At 61.4% G+C, this 24,154-nt stretch overlaps 1 protein-coding gene across 3 annotated transcripts in view; it reads right to left on the bottom strand.

Moving 5' to 3' along the window:
* Positions 1-807: 807 nt before the first annotated feature.
* VPS16 (VPS16 core subunit of CORVET and HOPS complexes) overlaps positions 808-24,154 on the bottom strand; it is a 33,729-nt gene continuing 10,382 nt past the window's right edge. Inside the window, exons 10-25 of one of the 3 annotated variants that reach the window (XR_010440014.1) lie at positions 23,004-23,098; positions 22,254-22,330; positions 21,121-21,252; positions 20,912-21,039; positions 20,794-20,829; positions 16,719-16,827; positions 15,439-15,573; positions 15,236-15,344; positions 12,777-12,874; positions 11,320-11,424; positions 7,852-7,929; positions 6,394-6,563; positions 4,971-5,067; positions 3,266-3,369; positions 1,183-1,432; positions 808-1,035 (exon numbers count right to left, since the gene is read on the bottom strand). Coding sequence is in view for 1 of the 3 variants with exons in the window: in XM_064712105.1 (XP_064568175.1) it covers positions 1,288-1,432; positions 3,266-3,369; positions 4,971-5,067; positions 6,394-6,563; positions 7,852-7,929; positions 11,320-11,424; positions 12,777-12,874; positions 15,236-15,344; positions 15,439-15,573; positions 16,719-16,827; positions 20,794-20,829; positions 20,912-21,039; positions 21,121-21,252; positions 22,254-22,330; positions 23,004-23,098 (1,618 nt within the window). In the remaining 2 variants the exon portion in view is untranslated. Of the gene's footprint in view, positions 1,036-1,100; positions 1,433-3,265; positions 3,370-4,970; positions 5,068-6,393; positions 6,564-7,851; positions 7,930-11,319; positions 11,425-12,776; positions 12,875-15,235; positions 15,345-15,438; positions 15,574-16,718; positions 16,828-20,793; positions 20,830-20,911; positions 21,040-21,120; positions 21,253-22,253; positions 22,331-23,003; positions 23,099-24,154 lie in introns of those variants that run through there. The other 2 variants (XR_010440015.1, XM_064712105.1) reach the window with 2 other exon arrangements.

The following is a 24,154-nucleotide window of genomic DNA, read 5'->3' on the forward strand; positions in this document are numbered from 1 at the left end:
ATCCCCCCAGTGTCCTCGCAAAGATCCTCACAATGTCCCCCCAGGGACCCCATCAATGTCCCCCCAAGGCCCCTCCAATGTCCTCCCCACTGTCCCTCCAAGTGACCCTTGGGGACACCTGGTGACCTCCCCTTCCAGGCCCCTGGAGCCGCTCCTGAACCCCTGCTGTGTCCCCGACTGTCCCCTCCCACCCATCCCAGTGTCCCCAATGCCCCCAGCCCTCCTTGGTGACACAGGACACGGAGCTCTTCTCTTTATTGCACAGGCAGGGCGGGGACCCTGCTGTCCCCAGCGGTGCCACCTCTGCCACCCATCCAGCAGGGACACGGCCGGGAGCAGCTGCCAGGGGACAGGGACACATCAGGGGGGCTGGGGGTGTCCTTGGGGTGTCCCCAGGGTGTCCTTGCGGTGTCCCTGGAGGTGTCCCTGGTGTGTCCATGGGGTAGTCCTGGGGGTGTCCCCAGAGTGTCCTTGGGGTGTCCTTGGGGTGTCCCCAAGGTGTCCTTGGGGGTGTCCCTGGGGTGTCCATGGAGTGTCCCCAGAGTGTCCTTGGGGGTGACCATGGGGGTGTCCTTGGGGTGTCCCTGGTGTGTCCCCAGGGTGTCCCTGGGGTGTCCATGGGGTGTCCCTGGTGTGTCCCCAAGGTGTCCATGGGGTGTCCCTGGTGTGTCCATGGGGGTATCTTTGGGGTGTCCCCAGAGTGTCCTTGGGGGTGTCCCTGGGCTGTCCCTGGTGGTGTCCCTAGGATGTCCATGGGGGTGTCCCCAGCATGTCCTTGGGGGTGTCCATGGGGGTGTCCTTGGGGTGTCCCTGGGGTGTCCCTGGGGTGTCCTTGGGGGTATCCATGGGGTAGTCCTGGGGTGTCCCTGGGGTGTCCCCAAGGTGTCCCTGGGGTGTCTCTGGGGTGTCCAAGAGGTGTCCCTGGGGTGTCCATGGGGTAGTCCTGGGGTGTCCCTGCGGTGTCCCTGGGGTGTCCCCAAGGTGTCCATGGGGTGTCCCTGGGGTGTCCCTGGGGTGTCCCTGGTGTGTCCCCAAGGTGTCCATGGGGTGTCTCTGGGGTGTCCCTGGGGTGTCCTTGGGGGTGTCCATGGGGGTGTCCTTGGGGGTGTCCTTGGGGTGCCCCTGGAGGTGTCCCTGGTGTGTCCATGGGGTATCCATGGGGTAGTCCTGGGGTGTCCCCAGGGTGTCCCTGGGGTGTCCATGGAGTGTCCCCCCGGTGTCCATCCTGGTGCTGTCCATGGGCTGCCCCTGCAGTGTCCCCGGGATGTCCCCGGCGTGTCCCCAGTGTCACTTTTTGAGGAGCTGTGCCCGGGCGCGGTTCAGCCTCTCCACCAGGGCGCTGTCGGTGCCGGGGGAGCAGCGGGACAGCACCAGGCTCATCTCGGCCTCGTTCCTGCGCTCCACGGCCGCCTCGGCCGCCTGCTCCAGGTCCCTGCGACACCACGGAGCCGTGAGGGGACAGCACAGCGGGGACAGCACGGGGACACAGGGCAGCCCCACCTTCCCATGGCTGCCCCACCGCCCTGGCGGCTCCGGTGTCCCCAGAGCCTCCCGCAGTGTCACCCCCAAATCCCCACTGCTGCCCCACGGGGAGTTCCACTGGGTGCTTCCACATCCTGGTGTCCCCATGAGGGTCCCCTGGATGTCTCATGAGCATCCTCAGGATGTCCCCCCCAGGTTCCTGGTGTCCCCCCAAGTGTCCTGGGATGTTCCCACAAGGTCCCCAGAATGTCCCTGGAGGTCCCTGGCATGAGGGTCCCCAGAATGTTCCCCTGAGGTTTCCCATGATGTTCCCCTGAGGGTCCCTGGGATGTCCCCACCAGGGTCCCCGGGATGTTCCCCTGAGTGTCCCCTGGATGTCCCCCCAAGTATCCCTGGGATGTCCACCTGAAGTCCCCAGGATGTCCCCCAAGGTATCCCTGGATGTCCCCCTGAAGGTCCCCTTGGATATCCCCAAAGTGACCCTGGGATGTCCCCACGAAGGTCCCTGCACTGAGGGCCCCCAGAATGTCCCCTGAGGGTTCCCATGATGTTCCCCTGAGGGTCCCTGGGACGTCCCCACAAGGATCCCCTGGATGTCCCTGCAAAGGTCCCCAGGATGTCCCCTCCCGAGGGTCCCTGGATGTCCCCTGAATGTCCTCGGGATGTTTCCACAAGGGTCCCCTGGATGTCCCCCTGATGGTCCCCTGGATGTCCCCTGATGGTCCCCAGATGTCCACCTGAGAGTCCCCGGGATGTCCCCCTGAAGGTCCCCAGGATGTCCCCCCCAAGGGTCCCTGGATGCCACCCCAAGAGTCCCTTGCACGTCCCCAGAAGGGTCCCTGGGATGTCCCCCAAGGATCCCCTGCATGTCCTCCTGAGAGTCCCCTGCATGTCCCCCCAAGGGTCCCCTGGATGTCCCATGAGCGTCCTCAGGATGTTCCCCCCAGGGTCCCCTGGCTGTCCCCCCACAAGGGTCCCCTGGATGTCCCCCTGAAGGTCCCCTTGGATATCCCCCAAGTGTCCCTGGGATGTCCCCACGAAGGTCCCCAGAATGTCCCTGCACTGGGTCCCCAGATGTCCCCTGAGGGTCCCTAGGATGTCCCCTGAGGGTCCCTAGGATGTCCTCCAAGGATCCCCTGGATGTCCCTCAAGGTCCCCTGGATGTCCCCTTCCCTAGGTTCCTGAATGTCCCCGGATGTTTCCACAAGGGTCCCTGGTGTCCCCTGATGTCCCCCAGATGTCCCCTGAGGTCCCCGGGATGTTCCCCTGAGTGTCCCCTGGATGTCCCCTGAGAGTCCCCAGGATGTCCCCCCGAAGGTCCCCAGGATGTCCCCCCCAAGGGTCCCTGGATGCCACCCCAAGAGTCCCTTGCACGTCCCCAGAAGGGTCCCTGGGATGTCCCCCAAGGATCCCCTGCATGTCCTCCTGAGAGTCCCCTGCATGTCCCCCCAAGGGTCCCCTGGCTGTCCCCTCAAGAGGGTCCCTGGGATGTCCCCCTGAAGGTCCCCTTGGATATCCCCCAAGTGTCCCTGGGATGTCCCCACAAAGGTCCCCAGGAATGCCCCTGGATGTCCCTGCACTGAGGGTCCCCAGGATGTCCCCTGAGGTCCCTGGATGTCCCCGGGTCCAGGATGTCCCCTCAGGTCCCGGGATGTCCCCTGGTGTCCCCTCAGTCCCCTGATGTCCAGGATGTCCCCTGCGGATTCCCTGGATGTCCCCACAATGTCCCTGGATGTCCCCTGAGTGTCCTAGGTTCCCCTAGGTCCCTGGTGTCCCCACGCACCCCACGAGCACGAAGGCCTTGACGCGCTGCTCGGGCGGCACACGCGGCGCGTATTTCTTGGCCTCGTAGCGGTTGTGGTGCTTCACCGCCACCTCCACGAAGGGCTGCGAGGGAGGAAGAGCACGGAGAAGTGGGGAGAGGAGGATGGAGGGGCTGGAGAGGGGAGGAAGAGGATGGGAAGATGGAGGAGGAAGGCAAATGGTGGAAGAGAAGGAATGGGAAGGGAATGGGAGAGATGGAGAAGGGAGGAAGAGGATGGGGAGATGGAGGAAGAAGGCAAATGGTGGAAGAGCAGGAATGGGAAGGGAATGGGAGAGATGGAATGGGGAGGAAGAGGATGGGGAGATGGAGGAGGAAGGCAAATGGTGGAAGAGAAGGAATGGGAAGGTAATGGGAGAGATGGAGAAAGGAGGAAGAGGATGGGAGGGCTGGAGAGAGGAGGAAAAGGATGGTGGGAGGTGAAAAGGGTAGGAAGAGGATGAGAGGGAGAGGATGGATGGGTTGGAGAGGGAAGAAGATGGGAGGGCAGAAGGGAGGAAGAGGATGGGGAGATGGAGGAGGAAGGCAAATGGTGGAAGAGAAGGAATGGGAAGCGAATGGAGAGATGGAGAAGGGAGGAAGAGGATGGGAGGTCAGAGAGGGAAGAGTGTGGAAGAGCTGTAATGGGGAGGAAGAGGATGGGAGGGAGAGGATGGATGGGTTGGAGAGGGAAGAAGATGGGAGGGCAGAAGGGAGGAAGAGGATGGGGAGATGGAGGAAGAAGGCAAATGGTGGAAGAGCAGGAATGGGAGAGCTGGAATGAGGAAGAAGAGGATGGGAGGGTTGGAGAGACGAGGAAAAGGATGGTGGGAGGTGAAAAGGGCAGGAAGGGGATGGGAATGCAAGGATGGGAGGGTTGGGGAAGGAGGAAGAGGATGGTGGAGATGGAGAAGGAAGGAAAACAGTGGAAGGGCTGGAGAGAGGATGATGAGGGTGGGAGAGCAGGAATGGGAAGGCTGAAGAAGGAAGGAAGAATGGGAGAGATGGAGAAGGGAGGAAGAGGATGGAAGGCAGAGGAAGAGGTGGAGGAGTGAATGGGAGGAAGAGGATGGGAGGGAGAGGATGGATGGGTTGGAAAGGGAAGAAGATGGGAAGGCAGAAGGGAGGAAGAGGATGGGGAGATGGAGAAGGAAGGCAAATGGTGGAAGAGCAGGAATGGGACTGGGAGAGATGGAGAAGGGAGGAAGAGGATGGGAGGGTGGGAGAGAGGAGGGAAAGGATGGTGGAGGTGGAAAGGGGAGGAAGAGGATGGGAAGGCTGGAGAAGGAGGAAGAGGATGAGAGGGAGAGGATGGGAGAGATGGAGAGGGAAGAAGAGGGGGAGCAGGAGAAAGGAGGAAGAGTATGGGGAGATGGAGAAGGCAAGAAGGAGATGAAAGAGCTGGAGAGGGGAGGAAGAGAATGGGAGAGGATGGGAGGAAGAGGATGGGAGGGTTAGAGATGGAAGGGGATGGGAGAACTGGAACGGGGAGGAAGATGATGGGAAGGAAAGGAAGGAGGAAGAGAGTGGGAGCGTTGGAGAGGCGAAGAAAAGGGTGGGAAGGGCAGGGAGGGGAGGAAGAGGAGGGTGGAGCTGGAGAGGGGAGGAAGAGGATGGCAGAGTGGGAATGGGGAGGAAGAGGATGGGAGGGCAGGGAGGGGGTGACTGACACAGCCCAAGCTCTCACCAGGTACCCAATGGGCGACTTCTTGCTCTTGGAGAACTTCTCCATCTCCTCCCAGTCCCCGCGGGTGGCCAGGGCGTTGATCTTCAGCCACCAGTACCTGGCACAGGGCACAGGGGGTCAGGGCTGTCCCTGAGTGTCCCCAGGGCTGTCCCTGAGTGTCCCCAAGGCTGTCCCTGAGCCCCTCAGGGCTGTCCCTGACCCCCCAGGGCTGTCCCTGAGCCCCAGGGCTGTCCCTGAGCCCCCAGAGCTGTCCCTGAGTGTCCCCAGGGCTGTCCCTGAGCCCCCCAGGGCTGTCCCTGACCCCCCCAGAGCTGTCCCTGAGCCCCCAGGGCTGTCCCTGAGTGTCCCCAAGGCTGTCCCTGAGTGCCCCCAGGGCTGTCCCTGAGCCCCCCAGGGCTGTCCCTGAGTGTCCCCAGAGCTGTCCCTGACCCCCCCAGGGCTGTCCCTGAACCCCCCAGGGCTGTCCCTGAGTGCCCCCAGGGCTGTCCCTGACCCCAGGGCTGTCCCTGAGCATCCCCAGGGCTGTCCCTGACCCCCCCAGGGCTGTCCCTGAGTGCCCCCAGAGCTGTCCCTGAGTGCCCCCAGAGCTGTCCCTGACCCCCCCAGGGCTGTCCCTGAGTGTCCCCAGAGCTGTCCCTGAGTGCCCCCAGAGCTGTTCCTGACCCCCCCAGAGCTGTTCCTGACCCCCCATGGCTGTCCCTGAGCGTCCCCAGGGCTGTCCCTGACCCCCCCCCCAGGGCTGTCCCTGAGTGTCCCCAGGGCTGTCCCTGAGCCCCCCAGAGCTGTCCCTGACCCCCCCAGGGCTGTCCCTCAGTGTCCCCAGAGCTGTCCCTGAGCGTCCCCAGAGCTGTCCCTGACCCCCCAGGGCTGTCCCTGAGCCCCCCAGGGCTGTCCCTGACCCCCCCAGGGCTGTCCCTGAGTGTCCCCAGGGCTGTCCCTGAGCCCCAGGGCTGTCCCTGAGTGTCCCCAGGGCTGTCCCTGAGCCCCCCAGGGCTGTCCCTGAGCGTCCCCCCCTCCCCCAGGGCTGTCCCTGACCCCCCAGGGCTGTCCCTGAGTGCCCCCAGGGCTGTCCCTGAGTGTCCCCAGGGCTGTCCCTGAGCCCCCCAGGGCTGTCCCTGACCCCCAGGGCTGTCCCTGAGCCCCCCAGGGCTGTCCCTGAGTGTCCCCAGGGCTGTCCCTGAGTGTCCCCAGGGCTGTCCCTCAGCCCCCCCCAGGGCTGTCCCTGACCCCCATGGCTGTCCCTGAGTGTCCCCAGGGCTGTCCCTGACCCCCCAGGGCTGTCCCTGACCCCCCCAGGGCTGTCCCTGAGTGTCCCCAGAGCTGTCCCTGAGCCCCCAGCCCCCCCAGGGCTGTCCCTGAGTGTCCCCAGGGCTGTCCCTGAGTGTCCCCAGAGCTGTCCCTGACCCCCCAGGGCTGTCCCCACCTCTTGTCCGGGATCCTGAAGTCCCGGTAGAGCTGCTCGGCGCGCTTGTGGTGCCCGTCCAGGATGAGGGTGGCCACGGTGTCGTGCAGGGACAGGTCCAGGTAGGGCTTGTCCAGCTCCTCCTGCAGGTGCCGCTGCAGCCGCAGCAGCTTGATCTGCTCCTCGGTGGCCTGGGGACATGGGGACAGCCTCGATGTCCTCAGCCATGTCCTGGGCCACTCTCAGTGTCCCCAGCCCTGGAGGTGCCTTCCCCGGCCCTGTCCCACCCTTGGGGTCCCTTTGGAAGCTCTGTCCCAGCCCACAGTCCCCATCCCAACCCTGAGGTCCCTGATCCAGCCTTGGTGTCCCTGTCCCAGCCTTGGTGTCCCTGTCCCAACCTCAATGTCCCCAGCCCAGCCCCAGGGTCCCTGTCCCACCCCCAGGATCTCCATCCCATCTTTGGGGTCCCTGTACAAGCCCTGAGGTCCCCAATCCAGCCTTGGTGTCCCTGTCCCATCCTGAGGTCCCCAATCCAGCCTTGGTGTCCCTGTCCCAGCCTTGGTGTCCCTGTCCCAGCCCTGAGGTCCCTGTCCCAGCCTTGGTGTCCCTGTCCCAGCCTCAATGTCCCCATCCCAGCCCCAGGGTCCCCATCCCAACCTGAGGTCCCTTTCCCAGCCCTGTCCCACCCTTGGGGTCCCTTTTCCAGCTCTGTCACAGCCTTGGTGTCCCTGTCCCAGCCCACAGTCCCCATCCCAACCCTGAGCTCCTTGTCCCACCCTTGGTGTCCCTGTCCCAACCTCAATGTCCCCATCCCAACCTGAGGTCTGTTCCCCAGCCCTGTCCCACCCTTGAGGTCCCTGTCCCAGCCTCAATGTCCCCAGCCCAGCCTCAGGGTCCCTGTCCCACCCTTGTTGTCCCTGTCCCAGCCTCAATGTCCCAATTCCATTCTTGGTGTCCCTGTCCAAGCCTCAGGGTCCCTGTCTCAGCCTTGATGTCCCTGTCCCATCCTCAATGTCCCCAGCCCAGCCTTGGTGTCCCTGTCCCATCCTCAATGTCCCAATTCCATTCTTGGTGTCCCTGTCCCATCCTCAATGTCCCCAGCCCAGCCTTGGTGTCCCTGTCCCATCCTCAATGTCCCAATTCCATTCTTGGTGTCCCTGTCCCATCCTCAGTGTCCCCAGCCCAGCCTTGGTGTCCCTGTCCCATCCTCAATGTCCCAATTCCATTCTTGGTGTCCCTGTCCCATCCTTGTTGTCCCTGTCCCATCCTCAATGTCCCCAGCCCAGCCTCGGGGTCCCTGTCCCAGCCTCAGGGTCTCCATCCCAGCCCTGTCCCATCCTTGTTGTCCCTGTCCCAGCCTCAATGTCCCCATCCCAGCCATGCCCCTGGACAGGCAGCCACTCCCCCAGCCTTGTCCCCAGGGCAGGCACAGGTGACCTTGTCCCTGGTGTCCCCCTGGTGTCCCCTGGGCACTCTCACCTTGGCAGCAAAGTCGTTCTTGGCCTTGTAGAACTCATCCAGGGCGTTCTGCAGGGCGGCCACGCGGCCCTCGATCCGCTGGGATGGCACGGGGATGGCACGGGGACATGGGGACATGGCACAGACATGGGGACATGGCATGGAGACACAGACAAGAAATGGCACAGGGACAGGGCACAGGGACATGGCACAGGACACGGACAAGGACATGGCACAGGGACATGGCACAGGACACAGACAAGAAATGGCACAGGGACAGGGCACAGGGACATGGCACAGGGACAGGGCACAGGGACACGGACAGGGACATGGCACAGGGACACAGACAAGAAATGGCACAGGGACATGGCACAGGGACACGGACAAGAACAGGGCACAGGGACAGGGCACAGGGACATGGCACAGGGACAAGAACATGGCACAGGGACAGGGCACAGGGACACGGACAAGAAATGGCACAGGGACAGGGCACAGGGACAGGGCACAGGGACACAGACAAGAAATGGCACAGGGACAGGGCACAGGGACACGGACAAGAAATGGCACAGGGACAGGGCACAGGGACATGGACAAGAACATGGCACAGGGACAGGGCACAGGGACATGGCACAGGGACATGGCACAGGACACAGACAAGAAATGGCACAGGGACAGGGCACAGGGACACGGACAAGAAATGGCACAGGGACAGGGCACAGGGACATGGACAAGAAATGGCACAGGGACAGGGCACAGGGACATGGCACAGGGACATGGCATGGGGACATGGCATGGAGACACAGACAAGAAATGGCACAGGGACATGGACAAGACATGCACAGGGACAGGCACAGGGACATGGCACAGGGACATGGACAAGAACATGGCACAGGGACATGGCACAGGGACATGGCACAGGGACAGGGCACAGGGACAGGGCACAGGGACACGGACAAGAACATGGCACAGGGAAGGGCACGACAAGACAGAAATGGCACAGGGACACGGACAGGGAATGGGACAGGACATGGCATGGGACATGGCATGGGACACAGACAGAAATAGCACAGGGACAGGGCACAGGGACACGGCACAGGACACGGACATGAACATGGCACAGGGACAGGGCACAGGGACATGGACAAGAACATGGCACAGGGACATGGCACAGGGACAGGGCACAGGGCAGGCAAGGGACACGGCACAGGACACGGACAGGGACATGCACAGGGACATGGCACAGGACACGGACAAGAAATGGCACAGGGACAGGGCACAGGGACAGGGCACAGGGACAGGGCACAGGGAAGGGTACAGGGACATGGACAAGACATGGCCACAGGGACAGAGCACAGGGACACAGACAAGAAATGGCACAGGGACAGGGCACAGGGACAGGGCACAGGGACACAGACAAGAAATGGCACAGGGACATGGCACAGGGACATCATTATTCCCTGTGTGGGATCCTGGGACAGATCCCGACCCCCTGGGCAGGATCCCAAGCCTGGCACAGGTGGCCCACATGGTCAAATGGCAAATGCATCCACACCAGACCACCCCAATCCCGCATTCCCACATCCAAATCCCACAATTCCAGATCCACCCAATTCCCCATTCCCACATCCCAAATCCCACAATTCCCAGATCCATCCCAAATCCACATTCCACATAATCCCACAATTCCAATCCACCCCAAATCCCCACATTCCCACATCCAAATCCCACAATTCCCATCCACCCAAATCCCAAAATTCCCACCCCCCCCATCCAAATCCCACAATTCCCAGCTCCACCCCAAATCCCCACATTCCCACATCCCAAATCCCACAATTCCCAGATCCACCCCAAATCCCCACATTCCCAAATCCCACAATTCCCAGATCCATCCCAATCCCCACATTCCCAAATCCCACAATTCCCAGATCCATCCCAATCCCCACATTCTCCATCCCAATCCCACAATTCCAGCTCCACCCAAATCCCCACATTCCACCATCCCAATCCCACAATTTCCAGATCTCACCCCAAATCCCCAATTCCCACATCCCAAATCCCCAATTCCCAGATCCATCCCAAATCCCACATTCCCACATCCCAATCCCATCCATCCCAATCCCACAATCCCTATCCAAACCCCATTCCCCCCCAGATCCCAATTCCATCCACCCCAATCCAATCCCAAACCCACAATCCCCACAAACCCCAAATCCCAACCCCACAGACCTGACCGTACCCCCCAGCACGTGCAGGTTGCCCAGCTCCTGATAACCCCATGAAAGTCCCCAAAACCCCCAAAACTCCCCCAAAACCCACATTTCCCATCTCAAAACCCAAATTCCAAACCCCAGACCCAAACTCCACCAACCCAAACCCCACAAATCCCAAACCCCAGACCCACCCAAATCCATCCAGACCCAAACTCCCACAAATCCCCAGACCCCACAGACCTTCTGGCCATAATCCCCAGCACATGCAGGTTGCCCAGCTCCTGGTAACCCCCTGAAAGTCCCCAAAACCCCCAAAACCCCCCCAAAACCCCACATTCCCCCACCCAAACCCCAAATCCCAAACCCCAAAACCCAAACCCCAAAACCCAAACCAGACCCACAAACCCCAAACCCCAGACCCCACAGACCTTCTGGCCGTAGCCCCCCAGCACGTGCAGGTTGCCCAGCTCCTGGTGACCCCCTGAAAGTCCCCAAAACCCCCAAAACTCCCCCAAAACCCCACAATTCCCCCATCCCAAACCCCAAACCCCACAAACCCCAAACGCCAGACCCCAAACCCCACAAACCCCAGACCCCAGACCCACAGACCTGACCGTACCCCTCAGCACATGCAGCTTGCCCAGCTCCTGGTAACCCCCTGAAAGTCCCCAAAACCCCAAAACTCCCCAAAACCCCACATTCCACACCCAGACCCCACAATTCCCCCATCCCAGACCCCAAATCCCAAACCCCAGACCCCAAACCCCACAAATCCCAAACCCCAGACCCCACAGACCTTCTGGCCATAGCCCCCCAGCAAAAGTGACCCCCTGAAAGTCCCCAAAACCCCCAAAACTCCCCCAAAACCCCACAATTCCCCTATCCCAAACCCCAAACCCCAAACCCCAGACCCCAAACCCCAAACCCCAAACCCCACAGACCTTCTGGCCGTAGCCCCCCAGCACGTGCAGGTTGCCCAGCTCCTGGTGACCCCGAGCACCCCCAAAAACCCCAAAACTCCCCCAAAACCCCAAAATTCCCCATCCCAGACCCCAAATCCCAAACCCCAGACCCCAAACCCCACAAATCCCAAACCCCAGACCCCACAGACCTGACCATACCCCCCCAGCACGTGCAGCTTGCCCAGCTCCTGGTGACCCCCTGAAAGTCCCCAAAACCCCCAAAACTCCCCCAAAACCCCACATTCTCCATCCCAAACCCCAAATCCCAGACCCCAGACCCCAAACCTCACAAATCCCAAACCCCAGACCCCACAGACCTTCTGGCCGTAGCCCCCCAGCACGTGCAGGTTGCCCAGCTCCTGGTGGTTGTCGTCCTGGTTGTACAAATCCTTCAACGTCTCCCGCTCCTGGTGCCGGCAGAACTGGGGGACACGAGAATTTGGGGTCACCTTTGGGGTTTGGGGTCACCTTTGGGGTCAAGGGACACTTTTGGGGACAAGGGAGACCTTTGGGGTTTTGGGAGAGTTCCTGCCCCAAAGATGCTCAGGGTGGTTCAGGGGTTTTGGGGTGGGGGTCACTCATTGGGGAGGGTGTCGGGGATTTTTGGGGGTGTTCAGGGGTTTTTTGGGGTCCCTGGTGGTACAGGCTGTGTGGTTTTGGGGTCACTCAGGGTGCTTTTGGGGTTTTTGGGGTGCTCACCAGTACAGGCTGTGGTCTCAGGAGGTTTTTGGGGTGTCCCTGCCCCTCACTTGGCAGTACAGGCTGTGCTCTCAGGGTGTTTTTGGGGTGCTCAGGGGTTTTTAAGGTCACTCAGGGGTTTTGGGGTTACTCGGGGTTTTTTGGTGTTTTGGGGTTTTTGGGGTGCTCACCTGGCGGTCCAGGCTGTGCTCTCAGGGGGTTTTGGGGTGCTCAGGGTATTTTTGGGGTCACTGAGGGAGTTTTGGCTTGCTCAGGGTGTTTTTGGGGTCACTCAGGGGATTTTTGAGATTTTGGGGTGTTTTGGGGTGCTCACCTGGCGGTACAGGCTGTGCTCTCAGGATGGTTTTTGAGGTGCTGTGGTGTTTTTGGGGTGCTATGGGGTTCCTGGGGTTTTTGGGGTGCTGACCTGGCAGTACAGGCTGTGCTCTCAGGGGGTTTTTGGGGTCACTCAGGGTGTTTTTGGGGTGTTTTTGGGGTGCTCACCTGGCGGTACAGGCTGTGCTCTCAGGGTGGTTTTGGGGTGATCAGGGGTTTTTGGGGTCAGTCAGGGTGTTTTTGGGGTGTTTTGGGGTTTTTTGGGTGTTTTTGGGGCGCTCACCTGGCAGTACAGGCTGTGCTCTCAGGATGGTTTTTGAGGTGCTCAGGTGTTTTTGGGGTGCTATGGGGTTCCTGGGGTTTTTGGGGTGCTGACCTGGCATTACAGGCTGTGCTCTCAGGGGGTTTTTGGGGTGTTTTGGGGGTTTTTGGGGCTCACCTGGCGGTACAGGCTGTGCTCTCAGGGGGTTTTTGGGGTGTTTTTGGGGTCACTCAGGGTGTTTTTGGGGTGTTTTGGGGTTTTTGGGGCGCTCACCTGGCGGTACAGGCTGTGCTCTCAGGGTGTTTTTGGGGTGTTTTTGGGGTTTTTGGGGTGTTTTTGGGGTGCTCACCTGGCGACACAGGCTGTGCTCTCAGGGAGTTTTTGGGGTGTTTTTGGGGTTTTTGGGGCTCACCTGGCGGTACAGGCTGTGCTCTCAGGGTGGTTTTTGGGGTGTTTTTGGGGTTTTTGGGGTGTTTTTGGGGTGTTTTTGGGGCTCACCTGGCGGTACAGGCTCAGCGCCACGGGCTGGTTCTGCAGGGTCATGAAGAAGGAGCCGCGGTTGAGCTCGTTCTTGAGGTGCAGCACAACGGTGTACACTGGGGGACAGGGACAGGGACATGGGGACATGGGGACACAGGGACAGGGACAGGGGGCAGGGACAGGGAATGGGGACAGGGGGGACAGGGAGGGACAGGGACAGGGGAACAGGGAACAGGGACAGGGGGACATGGGGACAGGGACATGGGGCAGGGACAGGGACACAGGACAGGGACAGGGACATGGGACAGGGAAGAAGGGACAGGGAACAGGGACAGGGACACAGGGACAGGGACACAGGGACAGGGACAGGGACACAGGGACAGGGACAAGGACACAGGGACAGGGACAGGGGGACAGGGACAGGGAACAGGGACAGGAATGGGACAGGGACAGGGAACAGGGACATGGGACAAGGGACAGGGACACAGGGACAGGGATGGGACAGGGACAGGGACAGGGGACAGGGACAGGGACAGGGACAGGGACAGGGACAGGGACATGGGACATGGGGACAGGGACATGGGACAGGGGACAGGGACAGGGAACAGGGAACAGGGACAGGACGGGGACAGGGGGACATGGGACAGGGACAGGGATGGGGACAGGGGACAGGGACACAGGGACAGGGACAGGGAACAGGGACAGGGACAGGGAACACAGGAACAGGGACAGGGACAGGGAAAGGGATGGGGACAGGGACAGGGGACACAGGGAACAGGGACAGGGACAGGGGACAGGGACAGGGGACAGGGACAGGAACAGGGACAGGGGACAGGGACAGGGGACAGGGGACAGGGACAGGGGGACAGGGGACAGGGACAGGGGACAGGGACAGGGGACAGGGACAGGGACAGGGACAGGGACAGGGACAGGGGACAGGGACAGGAAAAGGGACAGGGGACACAGGGTTTGGGGACAGGGGACAGGGAAGGGGGACAGGGACAGGGACAGACAGGGAACAGGGAACAGGGACAGGGACAGGGATGGGGACAGGGACAGGGGACAGGGAACAGGGACAGGGAACAGGGACAGGGAACAGGGACAGGGATAAGAACAGGGACAGGGGACAGGGACAGGGACAGGGACAGGGGACAGGGAAGGGACAGGGACAGGGACAGGGAAATGGGACAGGACAGGGACAGGGACGGGACAGGGACAGGGAACAGGGAACAGGGACAGAAGGGACAGGGACAGGAACAGGGAACAGGGGACAGGGACAGGAGAGGGACAGGGACAGGGACAGGGACAGGGACAGGGACAGGGACAGGGACAGGGACAGGGACAGGGATGGGACAGGGACAGGAGAGGGACAGGGACAGGGACAGGACAGGGACAGGGGACACAGGGACAGGGACAGGGGGACAGGGACAGGGACAGAGGGTTTGGGGTCACTCAGGGTTTGTTGGGGTTTTCTCCTGCGCCTCCCAATCCCCTCTGTGCCCCCTGATCCTCCACGTGCTCTCCCAGACCCCAAAATCCCCCAAAAGGCTCCCCCAGACCCCAAAATGATCCCAAGTGCTCCCCGACCCAAAAACTCCGCAACTCGAACACTCCAAGCCCCAAGACCCAAATCCAAAAGGCTCCCACCAAAGATCCCCAATAAATGCTCCCAAGGACTCCCAAGAACCCATGTCCCAAAGGCTCCCCAGACCCCAAAATTTCCCAAAGGCTCCCCAGACCCCAAAATTTCCCAAGGGCTCCCCAAAGACCCAAAATGTCCAAAGGCTCTCCAGACCCCAAAAATGTCCCAAGTGCTCCCAGATCCCCCCAAAATGGTCCCAAGGGACTCCCCAAAGACCCCAAAATGTCCAAAGGATCTCCCAGACCCCAAACATCCCAAGAGGCTCCCCATGACCCAAAACTTCCAAAGGACTCTCACCCAAAGCCCCAAAATTTCCAGGAGGCTCCCCCAGACCCCAAAACTCCAAGAGGCTCCCCAGACCCCAATATGGTCCCAAGAGGATTCACCCAGACCCAAAACCCCCAAAAGGCTCTCCCAGACCCATGAAATGCCTCCCAACAGGCTCCCCCAGACCCCAATACACCCCAAAAGGCTCCCCCAGACCCCAATACACCCCAAAAGCTCTCCCAGACCCCAATACACCCCAAAAGGCTCTCCCAGACCCCAAACATCCCCAAAAGGCTCCCAACCCAATACCCAAGCTCCCAGACTAAATCCCCAAAAGGCTCTCCCAACCCCAATACATCCCAAAGGCTCCCCAGACCCAAATACCCCAAAGGCTCTCCCAGACCCCAATACCCAAAGCTTCAACCAACCCAAAACTCACCAACAGGGCTCTCCAGACCCAATGCCCCAAAAGCTCTCCCAGACCCAATACACCCCAAAAGGCTCTCCCAGACCCCAATACACCCCAAAGGCTCTCCCAAACCCCCCCAGGCCCCCCCTGTCCCCTCACCCAGGTCGGTGTCCCCGCTCTCGATGGCTTTGCCCAGGGCCAGTTTGCTCCGTTTCATCTTGAGCAGCAGCGGCACCTGCTCCCCGCTCCGGGGCTCGTACTCCAGCAGCTGCCCGGGGGCACAGCGCTGTCACCCTGTCACCCGGGGGGGGGGGTGGTGGCAGTGCCACCCCAGCGTGCCCTCCCCGGTGCCACCAGCCCACCTTGATGGCCAGCTCGGCGCGGCCGCAGTCGTAGGCGCGCGTGGCGATGTCCGAGTAGGAGATGCCCGCCGTGTCCCCGAGCTTCTGGTTGATGGCCTGGGCCACCTCCTCGTCCGACTTGTCCTTCTGCTGCACCTGTGGGGACGGCGAGGGGCGTCCCCAGGTGTCCCCCGAGGCGGGCTGGGGTGTCCCGGGGGACATAGGGGGAAAGGGGACACCAGGAGGACAGGGGACATGGAGAGGTCAGGAGCATATGGGGAAAAAGGGGATATGGGGAACAGGGGGACATGGAGGGGTCAGGGGACACCAGGGGGGACAGGGGACACGGTGAGGTCAGGGGACATCAAGGGGACATAGGGGGAAAGGGGACACCAGGGGGACAGGGGACATGGAGAGGTCAGGAGCATATGGGGAAAAAGGGGATATGGGGAACAGGGGGACATGGAGGGGTCAGGGGACACCAAGGGGGTCAGGGGACACCAGGGGGGACAGGGGACACGGTGAGGCCAGGGGACATGGATGGGTCAGGGAGATATGGAAGGGTCAGGGGGATATGGGGGATAGAGGGACATGGAGGGGTCAGGAGCACATGGGGAAAAAGGGGATATGGGGAACAGGGGGGACATGGAGGGGTCAGGGGACACCAGGGGGGACAGGGGACACGGTGAGGCCAGGGGACATGGATGGGTCAGGGAGATATGGAAGGGTCAGGGGGATATGGGGGATAGAGGGACATGGAGGGGTCAGGGGGATATGAGGGACAGGGGGACATAGGATACCAGGAGGGACAGGGGACACACAAGGTTGGGGGACATGGAGGGGACAGGAGGACACAGGGGACAGGGGACATGGGGGGACATGGAGGGCTCAGAGGGACAGGGGACATGGAGGGCTCAGAGGGCACGGAGGGACAGGGGACATGGAGGGCTCAGAGGGCACGGAGGGACAGGGGACATGGAGGGGACAGGAGGACACAGGGGACAGGGGACATGGAGGGGACAGAGGCACGGAGGGACAGGGGACATGGAGGGGAGAGGGGAACATGGTGGGACAGGGGACATGGAGTGGTCAGGGGGGCACACAAGGGCTCAGGGGACATGGAAGGGTCAGGGGACATGAGAGGACAAGGGGACACCAGGGGGGACAGAGGACATGGGGGCACAACAGGGGGACATGGAGTGGTCAGGGGGACACACAAGGGCTCAGGGGACATGGAGTGGTCAGGGGACATGAGAGGACATGGGGACACCAGGGGGGACAGAGGACATGGGGGCACTCACCTTGTAGCAGGCCCAGTGTGCCAGGATGCGGCTGACGCCCTGCATCTCGGGCAGGCGCAGGAACTCGCAGATGCGGATGGCCAGCGGGTACAGGCGGCGCAGCACCAGCCTGGGGACAGCGGCACGGGGACATCAGGGGGACAGGGACACCGCGGGGACATGGAGGGGTCAGGGGGGCACGGGGGGACAGGGGGATATGGGGGGAAAAGGGGGATGTGGGTATGTGGGGACAGGCGGAAATGGAGCGGTCCAGGGATATGGGGGGAAAGGGGACACCAGGGGGGACCAGGGGACACCAGGGGGGACCAGGAGACACCAGGGGGACCAGGAGACACCAGGGGGGTCAGGGGACACCAGGGGGGTCAGGGGACACCAGGAGGGACAGGGGACATCAGGGCGGACAGGGGACACAGGGGTACAGGGGACATTGGGGGGACATAGAGAGGTCAGGGGGATATGGGGGAAAGGGAATACAAGGGGACAGGGGACATGGAGGGGTCAGGAGAATATGGGGGGAAAGGGGGATATGGAGGGGTCAGGGGACACCAGGGGGACAGGAGACACAGGGGGATCAGGGGACATCAGGGGGACATGGAGGGGTCAGGGGGGCATGGGGGGACAGGGGGATATGGGGGAAAAGGGGGATGTGGGTATGCGGGGACAGGCGGAAATGGAGCGGTCGGGGGATATGGGGGGAAAGGGGACACCGGGGGGGACAGGGGACATGGAGGGGACAGGGGACACCAGGGGGGTGAGGGGACATGGAGGGGTCAGGAGAATATGGGGGAAAAGGGATATGGAGGGAAAGGGGACATCAGGGGGGACAGGAGACACAGGGGGATCAGGGGACACTGGGGGGACATGGAGGGGTCAGGGGGACATGGAGGGGTCAGGGGGACATGGAGGGGTCAGGGGGATATGGGGGGACAGGGGACATCAGGGGGGACAGGAGACACAGGGGGACAGGGGACACCAGGGGGACATGGAGGGGTCAGGGGGACATGGAGGAGTCAGGGGGATATGGGGGGACAGGGGACATCAGGGGGGACAGGAGACACAGGGGGATCAGGGGACATCAGGGGGACATGGAGGAGTCAGGGGGATATGGGGGAAAGGGGACATCAGGGGGGACAGGAGACACAGGGGGATTAGGGGACATTGTGGGGACATGGAGGAGTCAGGGGGATATGGGGGGAAAGGGAATACAAGGGGACAGGGGACACCGGGGGGGTCAGGGGACATGGAGAGGCCAGGGGGAATGGACAGACAGGGGACACCAGGGGGACAGGGGACATGGAGAGGTCAGAGGACACCAGGAGGGACAGGGGACATCAGGGGGGACAGGAGACACAGGGAGACATGGAGGGCTCAGGGAGACATGGGGGAAAGGGGACACCAGGGGGACAGGGGACATGAAGGGGTCAGGAGAATATGGGGGGAAAGGGGGATATAAGAGGGTCAGGGGACACCAGGAGGGACAGGGGACACAGGGGGGACAGGGAACAAGGGACATGGAGGGAACAGGGGGACATGGTGGAGACCCCAGGGGGGTCAGGAGGACACATGAGGGGTCAAGGGGACACACTGGGGGACAGGGGACACCATAGGGATATGGAGGGGTCAGGGGGACATGGAGGAGTCGGGGGATATGGGGGGAAAGGGGACAGAGGGACATGGAGAGGTCAGGGGGATATGGGGAAAAAGGGGATAGGGGGAACAGGGGGACATGGAGGGGTCAGGGGACACCAGGAGGGACAGGGGACATCAGGGGGACATGGAGGGGTCAGGGAGATATGGAAGGGTCAGGGATATATGCAGGAAAAGGGGGATATGGGGGATAGAGGGACATGGAGGGGTCAGGAGGATATGAGGGACAGGGGGACATAGGATACCAGGAGGGACAGGGGACACACAAGGTTGGGGGACATGGAGGGGACAGGAGGACACAGGGGACAGGGGACATGGGGGGACATGGAGGGCTCAGAGGGCACGGAGGGACAGGGGACATGGAGGGGAGAGGGGAACATGGTGGGACAGGGGACATGGAGTGGTCAGGGGGACACACAAGGGCTCAGGGGACATGGAGGGGTCAGGGGACATGAGAGGACAAGGGGACACCAGGGGGGATAGAGGACATGGGGGCACAACAGGGGGACATGGAGAGGTCAGGGGGATACGGGGGTCAGGGGACACCAGGGGGGACAGGGGGACATGGAGAGGTCAGGGGACACACAAGGGGCCAGGGGACACCAGGGGGGACAGGGGGACATGGAGAGGTCAGGGGGATATGGGGTCAGGGGACATCAGGGGGGACAGGGGGACACGCAGGGTGGGTACAGGGAATTGAGGAGTTGGCTTGGGTTTGGGAGATCCCCCAGTGCTGGGAACTGCTCAGCCCCTGGATATGGGAATGGGATGGGGAATTTGGGATGGGGGATTTGGGATCGGGGCATTGGGATTTGGGATGGGGGCATTGGGATGGGGGATTTGGGATGGGGAATTTGGGATGGGGAATGTGGGATGGGGGATTTGGGATTGGGGCATTGGGATGGGGGATTTGGGACGGGGAATGAGGGATGGGGATTTGGGATGGGGGATTTGGGATCGGGGCATTGGGATGGGGGATTTGGGATGGGGAATTTGGGATGGGAAATATGGGATGGAAAAAGTGGGATGGGAAATGTGGGATGGGGGCACTGGGATGGGGAATTTGGGATCAGGGCATTGGGATTGGGGATTTGGGATGGGGAATGTGGGATGGGGAATGAGGGATGGGGAATTTGGGATGGTGATATTGGGATGGGGATTTGTGATGGGGGGCACTGGGATGGGGGCATTGGGATGGGGGATTTGGGATGGGGGATTTGGGATGGGGGCATTGGGATGGGGGATTTGGGATGGGGAATGTGGGATAGGAAATTTGGGATGGAGAATTTGGGATGGGGAATGTGGGATGGGGAATGAGGGATGGGGAATGTGAGATGGTGGCATTGGGATGGGGGATTTGGGATGGGGAAGGTAGGATGGGAAATTTGGGGTGGGCAATGCTGGATGGGGGATTTGGGATAGGGAATTTGGGATGGGGAATTTAGGATGGGGAATTTGGGATGGGGAATGTGGGATGGGGAAGGTGGGACAGGGAATGAGGGATGGGGAATTTGGGATGGGAAATATGGGATGGGAAATGTGGGATGGGGGCACTGGGATGGGGAATTTGGGGTGGGGAACATGGGATGGGGAATGTGGGATGGATGGGATTTAGAGAGGTCCCCAAGTGCTGGGAGCTGCACAGCACCTGGATATGGGAATGGGATGGGGAATGTGGGATGGGGGATTTGGGATGGGGGATGTGGGATGGGGAATTTGGGATGGGGAATTTGGGATGGGGAATGTGGGATGGGGAAGGTGGGATGGGGAATGTGAGATGGTGGCATTGGGATGGGGGATTTGGGATGGGGAATTTGGGATGGGGGGCACTGGGATGGGAAATGTGGGACAGGGAATGAGGGATGGGGAATTTGGGATGGGGGATTTGGGATGGGGGATTTGGGATGAGGAATGTGGGATGGGGAATGTGGGATGGGGAATGAGGGATGGGGAATGTGAGATGGTGGCATTGGGATGGGGGATTTGGGATGGGGAAGGTAGGACGGGAAATTTGGGATGGGGAATGCTGGATGGGGGATTTGGGACAGGGAATTTGGGATGGGGGATTTGGGATGGGGAATTTGGGATGGGGGGCACTGGGATGGGGGGCACTGGGATGAGGACTGTAGGATGGGGGACATTGGGATGGGGAATATGGGATGGAGGGAATTTAGAGGGGTCTACAAGTGCTTGGAGCTGCTCAGCCCCTGGATATGGGAACAGGATGGGAACTGTGGGATGGGGAATTTGGGACAGGGATTGAAAGATGGGAACCTAGGAACAGGAAATGTGGGATGGGGAAGGTGGGATGGGGATTCTGGGCTATGCACCACAGGATGAGGACATGAGGACAGGGACTGTGACACACAGAATCCGGGATGGGAACCACGGGAAGGCTCGGGATGCTCCGGGGCCGTGGGGCTCTCACCTGTCCAGCAGCACCTCGATGGTGAGCTGCTTGTATCTGCAGGGACAGTCAAGGCACATTTGGGATCACGGCTGCCCCGGGCAGGCCCTGACCCCACGGCAGGCAGGCAGGAGGATACTGGGTGAAGGTGAGCGGGATCCCGATCTGGTAATCCCTGATGGCGTTGAGCACCCGCAGCTCCTGGCACATGCGCACGAACCCCTCCGGAGGGAACTTATCCAGGAAACACTTCCCAAAGGATGCTGCCTGTGGGATCAGGGCGGGGAAATCAGGGAAAATCCTTCATCCTTCAGCTCCCTCCTCCTCCTCCTGCTGCTGCTGGCTCACCCTCAGCAGGGATTTCTGGGTCTCAGGCTCGTGCTCGTAGCCCGCAGCCTCGATGCACTGGCCCACGGCCTCGGGGAGCAGCTGCTGCTCGCGGATCTCCCGCAGGTACTCGTCGGCCTTCTGGCTCTCCTTCTGCAGGACGGGGGCAAGGGGGAGCCCTGGGACACAGATCCCTGGGACACAGATCCCTGGGACACAGATCCCTGGGGAAGCCCTGGGACACAGATCCCTGGGGAAGCCCTGGGACACAGATCCCTGGGACACAGATCCCTGGGGATGCCCTGGGACACAGATCCCTGGGACACAGATCCCTGGGGATGCCCTGGGACACAGATCCCTGGGGATGCCCTGGGACACAGATCCCTGGGACACAGATCCCTGGGGATGCCCTGGGACACAGATCCCTGGGGATGCCCTGGGACACAGATCCCTGGGACACAGATCCCTGGGACACAGATCCCTGGGGATGCCCTGGGACACAGATCCCTGGGACACAGATCCCTGGGGATGCCCTGGGACACAGATCCCTGGGGATGCCCTGGGACACAGATCCCTGGGACACAGATCCCTGGGACACAGATCCCTGGGGATGTACTGGGACACAGATCCCTGGGACACAGATCCCTGGGGATGCCCTGGGACACAGATCCCTGGGACACAGATCCCTGGGGATGCCCTGGGACACAGATCCCTGGGACACAGATCCCTGGGACACAGATCCTGGGGATGCCCTGGGACACAGATCCCTGGGACACAGATCCCTGGGGATGTCCTGGGACACAAATCCCTGGGGATGCCCTGGGACACAGATCCCTGGGACACAGATCCCTGGGACACAGATCCCTGGGACACAGATCCCTGGGGATGTACTGGGACACAGATCCCTGGGACACAGATCCCTGGGACACAGATCCCTGGGACACAGATCCCTGGGGATGCCCTGGGACACAGATCCCTGGGGATGCCCTGAGACACAGATCCCTGGGACACAGATCCCTGGGGATGCCCTGGGACACAGATCCCTGGGGATGCCCTGGGACACAGATCCCTGGGACACAGATCCCTGGGGATGCCCTGGGACACAGATCCCTGGGGATGCCAGCCCCGGGGGGCTCCATGGGAGGGGGATGTACCTCGTACTCCTTCTGAGCCTCCAGCAGCAGAGCGCCCGGGGCCATGGAGGCGATGCGGAAAATCTCCTGGCTGGCCTCTGCAGGGACGGGGACACAGCGGGGATCAGGGGCTGCTCCAGCCTGGGGGTGGCACCTGGTGCCAGTGCCAGCACCTGGCAGCGCCCTGCAGCTTCCACGAGCTCCTTCCATGATCCCCTCCAGCACCGGGATCGTTGAATGGGTTGGGTGGGAAGGGATCTTAAAGCCCAATAATTCCACCCCATCCATGGGCAGGGACAGCTCCCACCGTCCCAGGTGGATCCAAGTCCATCCAGCCTGGCCTTGGGCACTGCCAGGGATCCAGGGGCAGCCACAGCAAATCTGGGAATTCCAGCCCAGCCAGCAATTCCTTGCCAAGATCCCCTTTCCCAGTGGGAGCCATTCCCTGGCTCCTGTCCCTCCATCCCTTGTCCCCAGTCCCTCTCCAGCTCTCCTGGAGCCCCTGCAGGGACTCTGAGCATTCCCTGGAATTTTCCCTTCTCCAGGGGAACATTCCCAGCTCTCCCAGCCTGGCTCCAGAATCCCAGACAGGTTTGGGTGGGAAGGGACCTTCAATCCCACCCAGCGCCACCAGGGACACCTCCCACCATCCCAGGGTGCTCCAAACCCCATGTCCCACCTGCCCTGGGACATTCCCAGGGATGGAGCTCCTCAGGGAATTCCTGTGCCAGGATCCCACAGCCCAGGGGCCCAGGAGGGCAGGGAACTCACCGGGGATCTCGTGCAGGAACTCGTGGGTGCTGCGGGACAGGATCCTGACCCCGTCCAGCTCGGGCACCAGGTAGGAATCCTCATCCAGGACAAAGCTGGGATCCTGCTAAGGGCGCCCATGGACACGGCTCTGGGACAGCGCGGAGAGACTGGAACCCCATGGGATGGGGAAAGGACTTGGGAACATCCCATGGGACAGGGGAAGGACTTGGGAGCATCCCATGGGACAGGGGAAGGACTTGGGAAGATCTCCTAGGAAAAGGAAAGGACCTGGGAGCATCCCATGGGATGGGGAAGGACTTGGGAACATCCCATGGGATGGGGAAGGACTTGGGAAGATCCTATGGGACAGAGGAATGACCTGGGAGCATCCCATGGGATGGGAGAAGGACCTGGGAGCATCCCATGGGACAGAGGAGCACCTGGGACAATCCCAAGGGATGGGGAAGGATCTGGGAACATCCCATGGGATGGGGAATGGACCTGGGAGCATCCCACGGGATGGGGAAAGGACTTGGGAAGATCCCATAGGATAGGGAAGGATCTGGGAGCATCCCATGGGATGGGGAAGGACCTGGGAGCCTTTGTGAGGCTTGGGAGCATCTCCTGAGACAAGGGAAGGACCTGGGAACATCCCATGGGACAAGGGAACAACCTGGGAGCCACTCTGGGGCTTGGGAGCATCCCATGGGACAGAAAAGGATCTGGAAGTCAGAGTGGGGTTGGGAACATCCCATGGGACAGAAAAGGACCTGGGAGCATCCCATGGGACAAGGGAAGGACCTGGGAGCCTTTGTGGGGCTTGGGAGCATCCCATGGGACAAGGGAAGGACCTAAAAACATCCTATTAGACAGAGAAGGACCTGGGAGCCACTGTGGGGCTGGGAGCATCCCATGGGACAGAAAACAATCTGTGAGCACCCCCTGGGACAAGGGAAGGACTTGGGAGAATCCCATGGGATGGGGAAAGGATTTGGGAACATCCCAGGGAACAGAAAAGGATCAGGGAGCATCTCATGAGATGGGAAAAAGACTTGGGATCATCCCACGGGACAGAAAAGGACCTGGGGATTCCAGCCCACCTGTGAGCACCCCCTGGGACAAGGGAAGGACCTGGGGACATCCCTGGTGACAGAGCAGCGAGGGGACAC

The sequence above is a fragment of the Zonotrichia leucophrys genome, chromosome 4 (assembly GCF_028769735.1).
Source record: "Zonotrichia leucophrys gambelii isolate GWCS_2022_RI chromosome 4, RI_Zleu_2.0, whole genome shotgun sequence".
Classification (NCBI taxonomy): domain Eukaryota; kingdom Metazoa; phylum Chordata; class Aves; order Passeriformes; family Passerellidae; genus Zonotrichia; species Zonotrichia leucophrys.